Consider the following 16,705-nt stretch of genomic DNA (forward strand, 5'->3'; position numbering starts at 1 on the left):
CTTACCAAAATCCCGGGTGGTGAAATGGTTTTTAATTTTTCTTTCAAAAGATTTTTTTTCTTTCCTGAAGTTCTTTAAAAGAAGATAAAGTAATAAAAAATTGCACAAAAAAAATTATACAGTTCAAATGATCACACATTAGGAGAGTGGAATAGATGAATGCCATAGAGGAAGTTGAGTGGCATAGGAGAAATTGCCTAGAAAATATTTAGTATGGTAATATTAAACGAATGATATAAGGGAAAGGGACTAGACAAAGTTTGTGGCAACCTTGACAAATGTTAAGCATAAGAACAAAATAGAGGTATAATATGATATAGGTAAGAATTCAGGTTTCAGGCTAAACATTATAGTAGACCATGAAAATAGACGAAATGAGAAAAATATTAGAATGAGCTAAGTGTATAACTAAGCGAAGGGAGTAGACAAGTCTTGCATAGTCAAGTGGAATAGGTGATAAGTCCTAAAATGCTCAGGATAACTGTTATATGTAAGTATTAAAGTATAAGAAAGAAGGCATACAGGTCAGAAGGACAAGCTAAGTATAAACACAGACAAAAGGCATCAGACGAAGTAAGTATAAATGATATGTTAGACGTAGTGTTTGACGAAAGAAAATGTTAATATAAGATGGCCTATTACACACTCCAATAGACAATATGTAGATAAGAAGACTATATGATGGGTGATCAAACAAATTAGTAGATGGTGTGAGTAAAGTATTACACAATAGGCAAGGATGAGTATATCAGACACTCTAGTAGATGTTGTTTGGTTAGGCTTAACAGATGATATGTGGTTACACATATTAGACAATAGCTAGCTTGAGCTACAAACAATACAATGATAAGAAGGTCAAATGATAAATGTGTAAGGAAGGAAGCTTAAATACGTCGAAGAGATAAAGTAGGTAAGTTATAGTAAGCAAGGCATGAGTAAATGAGAGAAAATGTACAGTATGATGTGAAACTTGATTCCTCAGTATTATTATATTATTTCTCTTTTAATTATGTCATAAAAAGTTATAACTGATGTAACATATGTCCAAAATATTACAAAAATGTCAACAACAATTTTAAAGTAAACAATGTAAAATTTTGATGTAAAAACATCAATTTGCACTAGTTCATGCTTCATTTCATAAACCCTATTCTTTTGTCGCCACTATTTCTCTCTTCTCTCTCTTACCTTCTCTTTTGTCGAGTTTCATGTTTGTAAGGTTAGGGAATATTTTAACATCACAACACAAAAGTGTCAAAAATAATTGTTGAACCAATTACAAGTGAAATTTGTTGTAGTAAACACCATAGGAAGCTTAAATTAGGTAAGAGAAGCTAATTATTCTATTGATTTTTTGGGAGATTTATTAATTTCAAAGAAAGTTGTATGCAATGCAAAATTATGTTCATGTTGCTTGCTTATTTTGTAAAACAATTAAGGATCTTTAAGATTTAGGATTCTCACACAATAAAACATAATAGAGCACTAACCTTGATCCACAAGAGATCTTATGAATATGTGTTCTTCAATTTGTAATTTTTTTGTGCTCTTCAACCACCGTTTCTCAATCTATCTCTTTGCCTTTCTTTTCTCTTCTCACACGTTCTTGATGGGTTATTGTGAAAAGAACCTTATAGCTAGAGACAAAACCTCAATCCCTTTTATAAACCAACGTCCATCAAGTTGGCTTTTATTTTATTTTTATTTTATTTTATTATCACTTCCCATAATAATAACCAATAGGTCTTTAAATTTAAATTTTATTAAATCACAACTGAGTCCATCATAATATTTCAAATGAGTCATATAACAAAATTAATTCATCAATTAATTCTAACATTCTCCTACTTGACTCATATGATGTCATAACATTATGTGATTTAATACATAAACATAATATGCATTAAAAGGACTTACATAAATTGGTTCCATCATTATTCAACATTAAAGATACATAAATAATAAGGGTCATTGCGGTCACACATCATTCGGTCAACATGATCCCTTCCATGTACTACTATATCATCCATTTCTCCTAAATATGATCTTAAAACAAGAAGTTCATAATGGGTTCAAACATAATGTATGAAATGACAAACTACTTCGCAATTTTTCATGAAATCGCTCCTCCGGCTAAAAGATACATATAACCAAATGTAGACATTCTTGAATCCACACAGTCGGCAAAGTCTAAATCCATATAACCTATCACCTCAAAGTGATCAGAATTTCTATAAGTAAGCATGTGATTTTTTGTTCCTTGTAGGTATCTTAAAACTTTCTTTACAACTTTCCAATGCTCCAGTCCTAGATTACTTTGGTATCTACCAAGCATACCAACTGCAAAGTTAATATCTGGCCTCATACAAGTTTGAGCATACATCAAACTCCCAACAACAGATGCATAAGGGATATCTTCCATCTGTTTCCATTCCAAATCATTCTTTGGACATTGCATGAGACTAAACTTGTCTCCTTTCTGTATTGGAATGGGAGATGTTGAACATTTATTCATTCTGAATCTCTCTAAAACTTTATTAACATATGTGTTCTGAGACAAACCTAACAATCATTGTGATCTGTCACGAAATATTTTTATTCCTATCACATAGTATGCCTCACCCATATCTTTCATTTCAAAGTTATTAGAGAGAAATCTCTTAGTCTACTTAATAGATCAAGACCATTAGTCGCAAGCAAGATATCATCAACATATAAAATCAGAAATATAAACTTACTCCCACTGACCCTTAGATATATACACCGATCAACAATGTTTTCCTTAAATCCAAAGGACACAATAATATCATTGAACTTAAGATACCATTGTCGAGAAGCTTGCTTAAGTCCATATATTGATCTCTTAAGTTTACACACCATGTATTCCTTTCTTTCTTCAGAACCCCACCGATTGGTCCATACAAACATCCTGTTCTAAATCCCCATTCAGAAAAGCACTTTTAACATCAATTTGATGCAACTCAAGATCATAATGAGCTATTAATGCCATAATAATTCCAAAAGAATCTTTCTCAGAAATAGGCGAAAATGTTTCCTTATATTTAATGCCATATTTTTGAATAAAATCTTTGACAACAAGTCGGACCTTGTAACATTTGATATTGTCATGAGAGTCACGCTTAGTCTTAAAGACTCATTTACACTCAACTCTCTTGCATCCTTCTGGCAATTCCAAAAGGTCTCATACGTCATTATGTGCCATTGATTTAAGCTCATATTTCATGGCTTCTAACCACTTATCAGAATTATCACCATTAATGGCTTCTGAAAATGAAACTGGATCATTATCAATACTTAAGTCATTTTCTGACTCTTGTAGATAAACCACATAGTCATTCAAAATAGCAGACTTTCTGTCTCTATGAGATCTTCTTAATACTATTTCTTGTGGTTGTTCTACTATCGATTCATTGTTAACCTCAGGATCATTAATTTGTTGTTCTTCTTGATTGTTATGAGTTTCTACAACATGTAGAACAACAACTCTTGATAAAGAAGTACTAGCTACAAGAACTTGTACTCTAACTTCCTTAATATCCACATTTCGTGAAGCTTCACTCCTACTAGTTTCACCATTCTCAATGAACCGAACATTTCCAATTTCAACGATTCTTGTACTATGGGTAGGACAGTAAAACATATACTCTTTTGATTTTTCTGGATAACCAATGAAATATCCACTGATTGTTCTTTTATCTAGTTTATTTTCTTGCAGATTTTATATTCTTACTTTTGCGTGACAACCCCAAACGTGTAGGTGTCTCAAACTGGGTTTCCTACTCATTCACAACTCAAAAGGAGTCTTTTGAACAACTTTACTAGGAACCATGTTCAACAAATACATGACAGTCTTTAAAGCATACATCCACAATGATACAGGTAAACATGAATTACTTAACATACTTCTAACCATATCCATTAATGTTCGATTACGCCTTTCTGATACACCATTTTGTTGTGGTGTGCTTGGCATTGTGTATTGAGCACAAATATCATGTTTCTTTTGATCTCCTGGCAAGCGTACCAAAAATTAATTGTAGTATAATGATTTGAAGTAGGAGTGTCGAACCCCCGAGGAACAAATTTAGTGAATATATATACAGCACGAGGTCTCGCTTAGGCTACTGAATCTCGCTTGGGCGAGATAAAGTACTTCATGCTGAAGAGAGGGTCTCGCTTGGGCGACCACATTCTCGTTTGGGTGAGAAATGCAAAAACATCTGGGCTTCTTCACGAACTCTCGCTTAGGCGAGAGCAGACTCGCTTGGACGAGAATGGCGACAAGTGTCTCGCTTAAGCGAGATGACATTAGCTTAGGCGAGCATGTTCTGGCTTGAGCGAAACACCTTTGATTTGAGCGACTTGTTGCACACATTCTTCCTTTTCTTCTCTATTTCTTGATTTCTCCTTCACTCTTCTTGAGTTCTTTCCTCCTTTTATTCTACTTTACTTGAAATTTACACAAAACAGGGATCAAGTGATTTCTTTTCAATAAAAACTTGGAAACATGTGACTAAAGCTCATTTTACTTAAATTAGGGGAATCAAAATCAAATGAACACAAGTTAAAAGCATAAGTGCTAGACTTTTCTATGAATCTTTACTGAATTTTGGCACTTATCAGTTTGTCAAGGTACTTAGTGTACGACCTAGGGTGTTGTCCACTTTCATCATATCTTCCATAATATTCATCATATCTATCAAACCTTACGATTTTCACCTTTTTGTCTAATTGTCTTTCCACTTCATTTATATAAACTTCTAAGGATCTTTAAGATTTAGGATTCTCACACAATAAAACATAATAGAGCACTAACCTTGATCCATAAGAGATCCTGTAAATATGCATTCTTCAATTTGTAATTTTTGTATGTTCTTCAACCACCGTTTCCCAATCTATCTATTTGTCTTTCTTTTATCTTTTCACACGTTCTTGATGGGTTATTGTGAAAAGAACCTTGTGGCTAGAGACAGAACCCCAATCCATTTTATAAACCAACGTCCATCAAGTTAGTTTTCATTTATTTTATTTTATTTTATTATCACTTCCCATAATAATAACCAATAGGTCTTTAAATTTAAATTTTATTAAATCACAATTGGACCCATCATAATATTTCAAATGAGTCACATAAAATTAATTGATATTTGATAAAAAATATTATTTTTGATGTGCAATGAGTGTGTAGTTACTGTATTTGTGTTCATGTATTGTCGAATTATTTAAGCCTGGGATGAATGGATATAACTTAATCCATTGTTTTCAAGTATATTTCCATACAAAAAGGTATGTTATAACCTTAACTATGACAACTAAATCTAGCAGTTAAAAGTTGGAGAAAACATGTTTATAAATCATATCAAAATTATTTTGAAAACCTTTTGAAAAAAACAAGTAGATCCTTTGATATAGATCCGTCTGAGATTTAGAATGAGTGTAAGGTATTTGTGTTAAAGTTTCTTAAGAACACTCTAAGAATATTCTCATTGGACATTAAGATAGCCAAATGATTATCTAGATGTGAAGGTGCATTTTAAGGGTATAAGGTTACTTAACAATGCGTATTTTAATAATTTAAACGGAAACGATTATTATAGTGGGTATGAAGACGGGACAGATATGTATATCCTCATCTTATACTTAATTGAAAAAGTTAAGTATTCCTCCATACACATATCCGATCAATGCAGAGACTTAATTGAAAAAGTTAAATATTCCTCCATACACATATCCGATCAATGCAGAGATTCCCTGTCAAAACTGGGACGAGTTCGAATAATTCAAATTTATTTAACATCTCTAATATCTAATAATCTCTAATATCATTTTAATTAAATAATTACTAAACTCTATCATGGTTTACTTATAATATTTATTTAACGTCATTTATTTATTTTCTTAATTATTAACATTTTCTTAGTTATTATAATTTTTCAGCGTCATGCAGGTTTGTTCAATTTTCTTTTTATATTTTGTTCATATGTTTTTTTAACCAAAAATCAAACCAAGCTACACTACAAACATACCTAACTGAGAATAATGAGCAAAAATGTGGTTATCTTATACGTTGTTGTAATAAAACAATATATTAGAAATATAATTAAATTATTAAAACTTATTTTTACTAATTAATTTGTTAATAATAATTTATTCATAAGATATCAAATTATATTATCATGAATATATTAAATATGGGTAGGTAAAATGTGTTTATAAGTACTTCATAACTATAATTAAGTTATTCCTTTTTAATATTTATCTATAAGTACTTATAATTTCTAAAAACAAATAAACACCAAATAAAAAAAAAAAACATCCCGTGAATGCTGAAGACAAAAATGCATATATAGAAACATAAATATATAGTGGTCATTAAACTTACTCTTATTGATATAATTTGCGTCTAATAAGTTGATCTACTAAGAGTTATATGCTTTCATAAAGTACAATGTAATTAATACAGAGTAAAATTTCATTATAACATTTATTATGATAAACTCAGCTATCAACTACAGTAATTCATATAACTAATTATGAATAATTGGTAGAACGTTGAATAATCAACAGGCAAATATATATAGAAATGACTGTGTTTCTGGATATCTTGAACCCGTTCTTCAAACCATTTAATCCTTAAACTTGAAGGTTTCATTCCATATTTTGCAAGCTGAAGCTATTGCCATATACATTCTATATTTCCCTCCTTCTTAGCAAATGTAATGAACTAAATCTTCTTCTTTCGACCATAGTTTTAAATTGTGATCGTAGTTTTATCACATTTTTTACAGAGTTGATTATGACAAAAAATACCATTTGAATAAACAATGCATTAGAGTTAGAATGTAGCACTAAAACGCGTTTATGAATAAAAAATCACATAAAATAATCTAATTTGAAAATGAAGTTGAGAGAGAGGCCTTTATAAAAAAATTTCAAAGAAAGAAAGCATAAATGAAGTTAGAAATTATAATAATTTAGAAGGATGGGGCCTTCGATCTCTATACACTTGCTGTGAAGACAGGGAATCCATGGAATGGATGTGTGTGAGGGATGTCTTTATCTGATGGACTTAATATATGTATTTTTATATAATACCTGTGAGTTTCATTCCTTTTCTCTTTCCAAACTTCATATCAAATTGCAGATCTTGTTAACCAATAAATTACACTATAATTAATTTGTATAAAATACTACCACATGTACACAAACTAATCGAGAAATAGATAGATTTTAATATTATGCTCTTATATTAAAAAATAAATTTTAAGTTTAAATCAATCTTTCGATCTAAATCAGTCTGTAAAATAAATTTTGTATCCAAATATATACATAAAATCGTTTGAGATATTCGTTATGTATAAGTTATGATAACATTTAGTATTTATCAAGATGAGGTTTGCTTTGTTTATATATATATATATATATATATATATATATATATATATATATATATATATATATATATATATATATATATAAAATATATTTTTGATCTTTTAATTTTCACTGAATTTTAGAATTAATTTATTTTAAAATTTTGGACTAATTTAGTCCTTCATTTTTTCGAAATACGTAAATTTAGTTCTTTTAATCAAATTTTATTAAGTTTATTTGATGTTTCGTGCACATTTCAGGATTGTATTTAAGCTGTTTATAATGTGACACATTTAAGTTAAATATTATTATGAAACACGCTTGAAATGTCAAATAAACTTAACAAAATTTGATTAAAATGACTAAATTCACATATTTCGAAAGATGAAAAACTAAATTAATCCAAAGTTTTAAAATAAACTAATTCCAAAATTTACTAAAAGTTAAAGAAAACATATTTAATCCTGTATAATTTAGTTGTATTTATAATGAATGGAAGATCTGTTTTAATAAGTGTAGATGTGTTTTTCTTTTTTCTTGATATAAATATTTTGTAAGAATTAAATTAGGAATTATCACATGGGGTTTGAATGTCTGTGAACGTGGGGTACTGGGTGACTGGGGGAATTGATCATAGGATACCGAAATGAGGATGAGGAAACAAATAATATATAGATTGGAAGGGAAATTCCGAATGCAAGATGCCAAAAGCAGTTGAGTTGTCTCATATTTTTATAACATCACACATTACGTTTTCCCCAAATTATTATAAATTCAATTATTATGCTCATTTTCCTTTCTTTAATTCCATCAAAATTCAAAAACACCCTGCTTTTCACTTCCTCAATACAATATTGTCAAAACCCTGGCCCCCACACCTTCTATTATCTAATTAATCCATCACTAATTCTTCCTTTGATCGCTATTCTTCACCTAATTCTCTTCCTCACCAATTCCACTACCTACATGACGATGCAATCTCAATCACTTCCCAGTTAAAACTTCTTTTTTTTTTCAAGTTTTTCTTTCTGCTATTGTTGGAAGTCCCACGTCGATTAAAGGTGGACCAATTCATAATATATAAGTGAGTGCAATCCTCATCTTACAAGTCAGTTTTGGAGGATTGAGTTAGACTTAAGGCCCACTTCTAACACCTATTCGACTAGAAGTGGACCAATTTATAATATATAAGTGGGTGCAATCCTCATCTTACAAGTCAATTTGGAAGGATTGAGTTAGACTTAAGGCTCACTTCTAACACCTATTTCATAATTATATATGGTTATGAGTTCTACCCCTCTAAAAAAAAAAAAACTGTAATTGTTGCATGAATTTTGATAGCGGAAACCATAAGCCTTCCTTTAACCAAGATGAAAAAGAAAAAACTGTAGGAGAGGAAGTTGGAGGAGTGCTCCATCCTTAAGCATTAAGTAGCATAGACCAAATGAGGTAATAGCTTAGAAATCTAACTAAGGGTGGGTGTTGGATATGATGGCCCCAAAGGGATTTTTTCCAATCTAAACACTATGTTTTTAACAAGCTACACCTATATGGGATCTTATTCTTCCAATATGCTCATGGATTCAAAAGGGGTATGAATAACATAGGATGGTCCTCCTATTATGAAACTGCATAATTAAATAGGTAGAAGACGTAAAGCTTCACACCTTCACCTTATTCACCTTCTTCACCTTCTTCACCTTCATCTAACCCTTTTCAAGTGAAAGTCAACTAGTCTATGCTTATATATGGACCATCATGATGCGTGTACACACACTCTAAACAACCATTTGCACAAGAAAATGAGCATGCTTTTCTGATTCAGTCGGTGCCCTCTATATGGAATACTAATCCTCATATTAACCTCAGTAGTTGTGGTTTAGTTGAGGTGCAAATATAAAAGGCTAATATTGTTACTTCTGATGGCAATATTTGTTCCCACACCAGACATGTAGGGTTGTTGGAAATAGACAGAAGAAGTTATGACGAGGAATCGGAAAAATATATGATTTTCAAACCTCTCAGTCTTCTTTAATCACGTGGACTACATATGGTATAGAGCAGGAGCATGCCCAATGTTACATATGTAACCTGCAGATTATTGCCTTCCTTAAATACTCATTGCTCATCTAAAGCAGAAAAAAAGAGTAATAAATATTAATTCTGCAACTGTCTATGCATGTGCTTCTAATGCATTTTGGTACGACACAGTTCTAGATGCCTTTCTCTCTTCCTTTTCTTTGTTCCCAGAAAAGTTGAAGCTGTCATAATTGTTATATGCAGTGGAATTAGAAATGGGGTATCTCTTTATTTTTGAATTCGATGATCAATTGCAAGAATTTTATCCAACAAAAGAAAGAGATTGTTAAATCATTGTCTTGGCTCGGTCATCATCAAGTAATTATCTCATTAATTATGCTAGTGTGACTGTAAGGTGAGGTGTCTCTGTCACTCAAGTAATCCTCAGATCTGCCCTTAAGTTTGCGTTTGGTTAGGAATATTACTTGTACAATTTTTTTTTTATTTCTTTCCCTATATAATTTATATTCCACAACCCATAATTATTAAGTGTAGATTAGATCAGCTATTGTTCCACAAGTTTATTATTTATCCAAAAATACCACTGTATTAATATCACATCTTTTACCTAATATCTGCCACACCGTTTATGTAAATGTGAAAATCTCATTTTACTAAAAATCTTTATATCCATTGATAAACATGAATTCACTTATTATGAGGAGAATTTTGTGTGGGGTCGTTTTCCGAAGAACACACAACAGTTGACGTTTTTGTTCACAGAACAAAACATGATTTATTGTGAAAGAAACAAGTCTAACAGCTTTTGGAACGGAGAAAAGAGGAAATAACAGGGTTCATGTCACCAAAGTTTGGTGATCACATCAGGAATACTGGTGCGAGGAAGAAGCTGAGGTTTGTGAGGTAACATCGTGGTCGTGATGAGCAAACAATAGGATCACATTCCCAGACATGTTTCGTGGCATCCTAACGTAAATGTACGCGTATACACGTACATACGTACGTCAACTTCAACCTTCAACAAGTAACAACATCCATCTAGCGTAGTAGTCTAGTCTTAGCCATAAACCCTTCTCATGAAACATAATGCACAAGTTTTCATCACTCGCACTTTTTGGAATTGGACGGTGCATCAAGGGTCCCCCACGGTCTAATCTCTGGGTCCCACATCGTTTGTCTGACAGAGACAGAGGTATCACGGACGGTCCTATCACCTTGCATTGGAAAAAGAGAACCCTTCCCCTCAGGCCCACTATATTGTATACTGGACCCCACATATGAACTTAATATCTTCTTCATATGAAAAATAAACAATTTTTTTTCTTCTTATTTCTCAGCATATCAGTGTCTGTGAGTGAATGTGAATGTGAATGTGAATGTGAATGGATCTCTCTCTGACCCTGAAGTCTGATCTGATTTAATCTCTCGCATGCTAAAAAAGAGTGGTCTTCAGGGCTGTAATTATGGCTTAATCATTCCACACCTGATAAAGCATCTAATAAAGGTAAAACACTTTTTTTTCTGAGACCCTCCTCGCTGGTTCTCAAGAAGCGCAGCATTATTTTTTTAACCTTGATTTCCTATAACTACTGCAAGCAAGCACAACGATACAAGCAGTCAAACACACAACCCTTGCAACTATATCTATTAGTCTACTGCTACTAGTAGTGGTTGTAGTTGTTGTACTATTTACCTCTCTCTCTCTCTCGAGATGTTCATCAGAATATATATAGTATAATTTTATTCATTTCAACCAAAAGTTACTAGTACTTACTTGGAATGCCTTTTCAAAAATATTTTCGGCTTTTAAAGCAAACAATTGGAGTTTGTGCTCACATATATGTGTGCCATAGCGCTACAAACACACAACCCTCCTATTTCTTCATATTCAAATCTCTGGTTTACTAGGCAAAAAGGCAAAACAAACCTCCCTCAAACACAAGACACAAAACGATTGTGCGTGTGGTTTGTGTCTGTTTTTATGTGTCCCTCTGTGTGTGACTGTGAAAGAGAGAGAGAGAGAGAGAGAGAGAGAGAGCGTGTGTGTAATGTCCCTGTGGTGGCCCATCTAAACATATGGCTCACCGTCTTTGAGGATACAAGTAAATAAGATGAGAAATAGACTAGTCTCAAGACCAAAGACAGCAAGAGAGAGAGAGAGAGAGAGAGAGAGAGAGAGAGAGTGAGTGAGTGAGTGAGACTGAGAGATAAGATAGAGGTGGAGTGTTATCTACAACCATCTTATGGTTTATATGGGCTTTTGGTTTTATCTTCAGAGAAACGAAATCAAACAAACGAGAAACCAGATCACCAGCAGTTGGAAGTTCATGCTTTGCATTAGTATATAGTTTCTTTTTCAGGCTTTAAATATTTTTGGTTTGATTCAAGTTTTCGTTTATGGCCTTTTCTTGTCTTTTGGCAGAACGATATATATAAAGCCATCCACTCTCTTTAAAGAATTTGGGTACCCTCCAAAAGAATTTATGTTCGTTTCTTGGCTTTAGCTACTCCAAAACCATTGTTTTCTTCTTTGTACTGTCTGAAACCTTTGAAACTTCGCTGTTTGCTTCTGCTCACTGCTTACCCACCCATTCCAATATACCCCAAATCCCCATTTCCCCCTTTTTTCTAATATGCAAATGATGCCCGGTGACCCCTTTTCCCTATCCACTTCCATCGGAGCCTTCACTCAAGAGCAAAACACAAACCCTAACCCTAAACCTAACCCCCCTCCCAAGAAGAAGAGAAACCTTCCAGGAACACCAGGTCTTCACCGTCAACTTCATCTTCATCTTCATCTTCATCTTCATCCTCCTTCATCAATCAAAGCACTTCAAATAACGCCGTCATGCACTTTCATCTTTTTAGCTCATTTTTTTCTTCCAAATTTTTCATGTTACAGATCCAGATGCCGAGGTCATTGCTCTCTCGCCGAAGACCCTCATGGCCACGAACCGATTCATATGCGAAATATGCAACAAAGGGTTCCAGAGAGACCAAAACCTTCAGCTTCACAGAAGGGGTCACAACCTTCCATGGAAGCTACGACAAAGGTCCAACAAAGAGGTAAGGAAGAAGGTGTATATCTGCCCCGAACAATCCTGCGTCCACCACGACCCTGCAAGAGCGCTCGGCGACCTCACCGGCATCAAAAAGCACTTCAGCAGAAAGCACGGCGAGAAGAAGTGGAAGTGTGAGAAATGCTCCAAGAAATACGCAGTCCAATCAGATTGGAAAGCCCACACCAAGACCTGCGGCACTAGAGAATACAAATGCGACTGTGGCACCCTCTTCTCCAGGTGATTTAATTAATATATATGTTTCTGTTGCAATGAAATAAATGCGTGCTTATGATTATGCAGTACTATATTTATGTAACAAGTCCGATGTTTTTTCATTGGTCGCGGAGTTTCAAATTTAATGCTTCCTAAATTGATGTATATTTTGGAGGAGATGTTGAGACGAGGTAGTTAATGGGGTTCCATTGGATTTTGAACAGAAAGGACAGCTTCATTACCCACAGAGCATTTTGCGATGCCTTGGCAGAAGAGAGTGCGAGACTCACCTCAGTCACCTCAACAAATCTAAATTTCAAGAGCGAAGAGGGTGGTAATGTGATGAACTCGCAGGGTGGTTTGGGAGGGCATGGACTAATTGCAGCAGCAGCAGCAGCACAAAGTCTTCAAAACGTTTCTGGCATTCCACAATTCGGGCCACATGGTTTTCGGTTGGATTTTAATGGAATGGAACAACCAAGGCCTAGCTTGTCGCTGTGGTTGAACCAGGGGAATCCCCAGATGAATAATAATAATAATAATGGTAATGTTAACGGCAACAATAATGGTCCCGATGTGGGGCCCAATTACATGTCGTCATGTTCTTCCTCAGGTTTGCCTGATATTGTGCAAATGGCTCAGGCTAATGGTTTGATGGGTTCTACATCGATGGTGTCTAATTTTGGGGTGCCTGCGGGTTCTAATTCTACCAGTGCAAATCTTTCTCTGTCGTCACTTCCTATTGGAAAAAGAGGGGAAGCAGGTGGAACTGTAGTGGACTTGGCGTCTATTTATAACTCTGAGGGTCCAAACAAGAATTCAAAGCCTGCTTCACCTATGTCAGCCACTGCGCTTCTTCAGAAAGCAGCGCAGATGGGTTCCACCAGAAGCACCAACCCTTCCATTTTCAGTGGTAGTTTCGGTGTGATGAACTCACCTTCCTCGCAAACTACCAGTCTCAATAATAACAACAACGCCGCTGCAGCCATCATGCTGCCAAGTAATACCACTGCTGCACCTGATTTCACCTCATTGACGCATTCACCAAACACTTTTGACCAACTCGTGATGCAAACCAATGCGCAGCTGCAAAGTGAGCCTGTCAAGTTAAAGCTTCGTTCAAGCGCCGCGGAGCACAATTTGACAAGGGATTTTCTCGGAGTCAGCGGAGGAGGAGGAGGAGGAGGAGGAGGAGGTGGTGGTGGTGGACCTCAGTTCCTACCCCAAGAACTTGCAAAGTTTGCTTCCATGGGGTCGCCTATGGGGTTGAGCCATTTCACCAGCAACCAATGAACTCGTCTGGTTTCTGAGCCTGTAAAAGAACATCAAACCGAGAAGTGTGAGAGCTTGATCGTGTTGTAGTGTGTGGGGACCCACTTCTTGAACGAAAAGAAAAGAGAATATCGAATGCCACGAGTCATGCATGTTCTCCCTATTGTTATATTGTTGTTTTATCTTCTGTCTTAACCATGTTATCGTTTTTGGCTTCTCTTCCTTGAGAGAAACGAAGGGAGGCATAAAATAATGAAAGAAATTCTTAGTAAAACGCAGAAAACTAGCAGTTACACATATGACTATTGTTTATGTTAATTGCAAAATAGAAGAAAGAAAAAGAAGAAGCAAGGATGATTAAGATTTTGATTCCTTTGGGTTTTTGACAAGAACAATAATAATTGAGTGATGAGTCATGTGATGAGTGATGAGAAAGGTTTTGGTAGATATGAAGTGCAGCCAAGACAGTACTTGTAACGTAGCGAGAATCTAGGTGACAGAGTAGGTTTCCGGTAGACCCTGATAACAATGACAAAGTGAAGTGCAGGGTTAAACAGTGAAATTTGCTTTGGTGTGGCTAAGTGGCTAAGTGGTGGTGGTGATTAGAATGAGAGATGAATGGTCAAAGTTGTTTGACCAGCAATGTGTGTGTGTGTGTGTGGAATATGGATTGACATTTCATTGCATGACAGATCGTGGTTGCTGTACAGTAACTGTAAAGTAGGTCCTTGACTGCTTCCAATTTGGATCTGTGTCCGAAAACGATGCAACCTTGGTTTGTGCAAAACCAAGAATTTTTCATGCTTTAACTGAACCATAATGTGTTGTGTAGTATTACACACCCCGGCATCACTAACGGAGTAATAAATTCTCTTGTCTCTGTCCCCAATTCTGTTCGATCAAAACCACTCAATTCACTCCATTCTTAATTGCTGCTGCACAACACAACTCAACTCATTCATTTATTACAAACAAAATAGTGTGCTTCATGATTTAATCACTAGTATTACAACTTTGATTTCTGCTTTGGAAATGTTTAAAAATTGAACAACTTTAAGTAGTACTTATATTAAGGGCATTGTTTATAATTTAAGAGAATCTTGTTTATATCAATACATTTGATATGTGTTATTAAACGATATATTTACTTGCATGAGAAATAATTGAAAAAAAAAAGTCTTTATTATTTCTTATAATTAAGAAATGAAAAGAAGAAACCAAATAGAATATTTTGTTTTTGCTAGATTGTTATCTTTCTTTTGAGTTGAATGTAGGCAATAGGGTTATTTTTTTTCATTGTAAAAGTATCCAAACAATTAAATGATAACTTATTTTCATCAAGAAAAGGGCTAGCAACACCTTTATTATTGATTAAAAAAGTATTGAATAAGATAAAAGACTTATAAGATTTATCATTTTTCAATCAAGTTTAAGAATGCATGTGTTGGGTGCATTTTTCTCTCATTAATCACTTTGGACTTTCTCTGTGGAAGTATATTATGATTTTATCACAAAGAAAGGGACCATGAATTTATGGTAGGCATGCGCTTAAATAAAAAGGACAATGAAAAAGAAAGAAAGTGAAAGAAATGAAAAAAAAAAAACAGAAAGTGGGATGATTTTTCAGGGAACGTTTGCTCAACTTTTGTTTTTATTCAAAGTAATCTTCTTATTCATTAAAAAGAGTTCATATTTTTTTCTATCATTAATTTAATGTCATTTTGAACATGATATAGTGGTATAATGTAAATAACACGTGACATAGTCTAATGTTGTTGGGTTATCCAACATTGGTTTAGAGAATTACAACATGAGAATCTAACTCTTCATGGTTGAGTTATCCAAATTGGATACTAACTCTTCATTGTCAAGTATCATTTACATTATCATATTGCCATTCTAAATGACATGTTAGTATAACGACTATATTAACTCTTTTTAACAAATATGAGTACTACATAAGTAAAATAAATAAATAAACAAAGGATCACATTGAATCATTCTGACAAATATTAACACTAAAAGTATTAATTTTCCATCAAATATGTTTAATAAATATCTAAATCTTAACATCACAAGAAAAATTTTAAATAATAACCAATTTTAGTAACAAAAAAATATGTTTAGAGAGACAAATTTCCTAATTAGAGATCAATTTTGTGAGAACCTAGAAAATAGTATTTTAAGAGTGATAGTGTTTTAAAATAATGAGATACTATTATTGTAATAATATAACGCATAATTATAAATAGAATTTTCATAAAGGGATCTCATTACTTAAAAATATTTCATCTCTCTAAAACCCTCTTTCTTGGAGCTCTTTCATCTCTCTAAGTTTCCTGACCCTGTAATAATCTCTTTGAAGATCGAAGATCGCCTGTGTGATCCTCACAGTGAGATCTTCAAGTTCATCCGATCAGTTTCTCAAATTGAGTAAGTTGACTTTTAGCTCATCTTTTGTATTTTATGATCATCTTGCAAGCATCTCTCTTTAAGGTCGCATATAAATATGTTGTCTTATGTTTGATTCTCTATTGATCAAGGATCATAAGGATATGATGATCTGATCATTTTGTGGTGTATCTGTGTGTAGATAGAGTACCTTGTGGCTTAGGGAAAGTCTTGGTGTTATTAGAGCCAGTGTCCAACTTTACTCAGGTAAGGGAAGCAAATTAGACTTTGTTTGTCTCGTGTGAATGTTGAATTGGTGTGAATTTCTTATA

The 16,705-nt window shown here is 33.8% G+C and overlaps 1 protein-coding gene across 2 annotated transcripts; it reads left to right on the plus strand.

Moving 5' to 3' along the window:
* The first annotated feature begins 10,808 nt into the window (after positions 1 to 10,808).
* LOC114191867 (zinc finger protein JACKDAW-like) lies at positions 10,809 to 14,256 on the plus strand. 2 transcript variants are annotated; one of them, XM_028081308.2, is made up of 3 exons: positions 10,809 to 10,939; positions 12,338 to 12,734; positions 12,935 to 14,256. In XM_028081308.2, the coding sequence occupies exons 2-3, from the start codon at positions 12,379 to 12,381 to the stop codon at positions 14,001 to 14,003; spliced, it is 1,425 nt and encodes a 474-aa protein (XP_027937109.1). In that variant the 5' UTR covers positions 10,809 to 10,939; positions 12,338 to 12,378; the 3' UTR covers positions 14,004 to 14,256. The 2 variants fall into 2 exon arrangements, with proteins under 2 accessions (XP_027937109.1, XP_027937107.1); XM_028081306.2 differs by lacking the exon at positions 10,809 to 10,939 and adding an exon at positions 11,117 to 12,201.
* The last annotated feature ends 2,449 nt before the right edge of the window (positions 14,257 to 16,705 follow it).

The sequence above is a fragment of the Vigna unguiculata genome, chromosome 7 (assembly GCF_037176805.1).
Source record: "Vigna unguiculata cultivar grain cowpea cultivar isolate G323 ecotype 2 chromosome 7, ASM3717680v1, whole genome shotgun sequence".
NCBI classification, from domain to species: domain Eukaryota; kingdom Viridiplantae; phylum Streptophyta; class Magnoliopsida; order Fabales; family Fabaceae; genus Vigna; species Vigna unguiculata.

Excerpts from the sequence above, each read along its gene's own strand:
- LOC114191867 (XM_028081306.2), top strand. The coding sequence starts at position 12,069 with ATGCAAATGATGCCCGGTGACCCCTTTTCCCTATCCACTTCCATCGGA. Across the intron at positions 12,202-12,337 it reads AAACCTTCCAGGAACACCAG|ATCCAGATGCCGAGGTCATT; the intron begins GTCTTCACCGTC and ends TTCATGTTACAG. Across the intron at positions 12,735-12,934 it reads TGTGGCACCCTCTTCTCCAG|AAAGGACAGCTTCATTACCC; the intron begins GTGATTTAATTA and ends GATTTTGAACAG.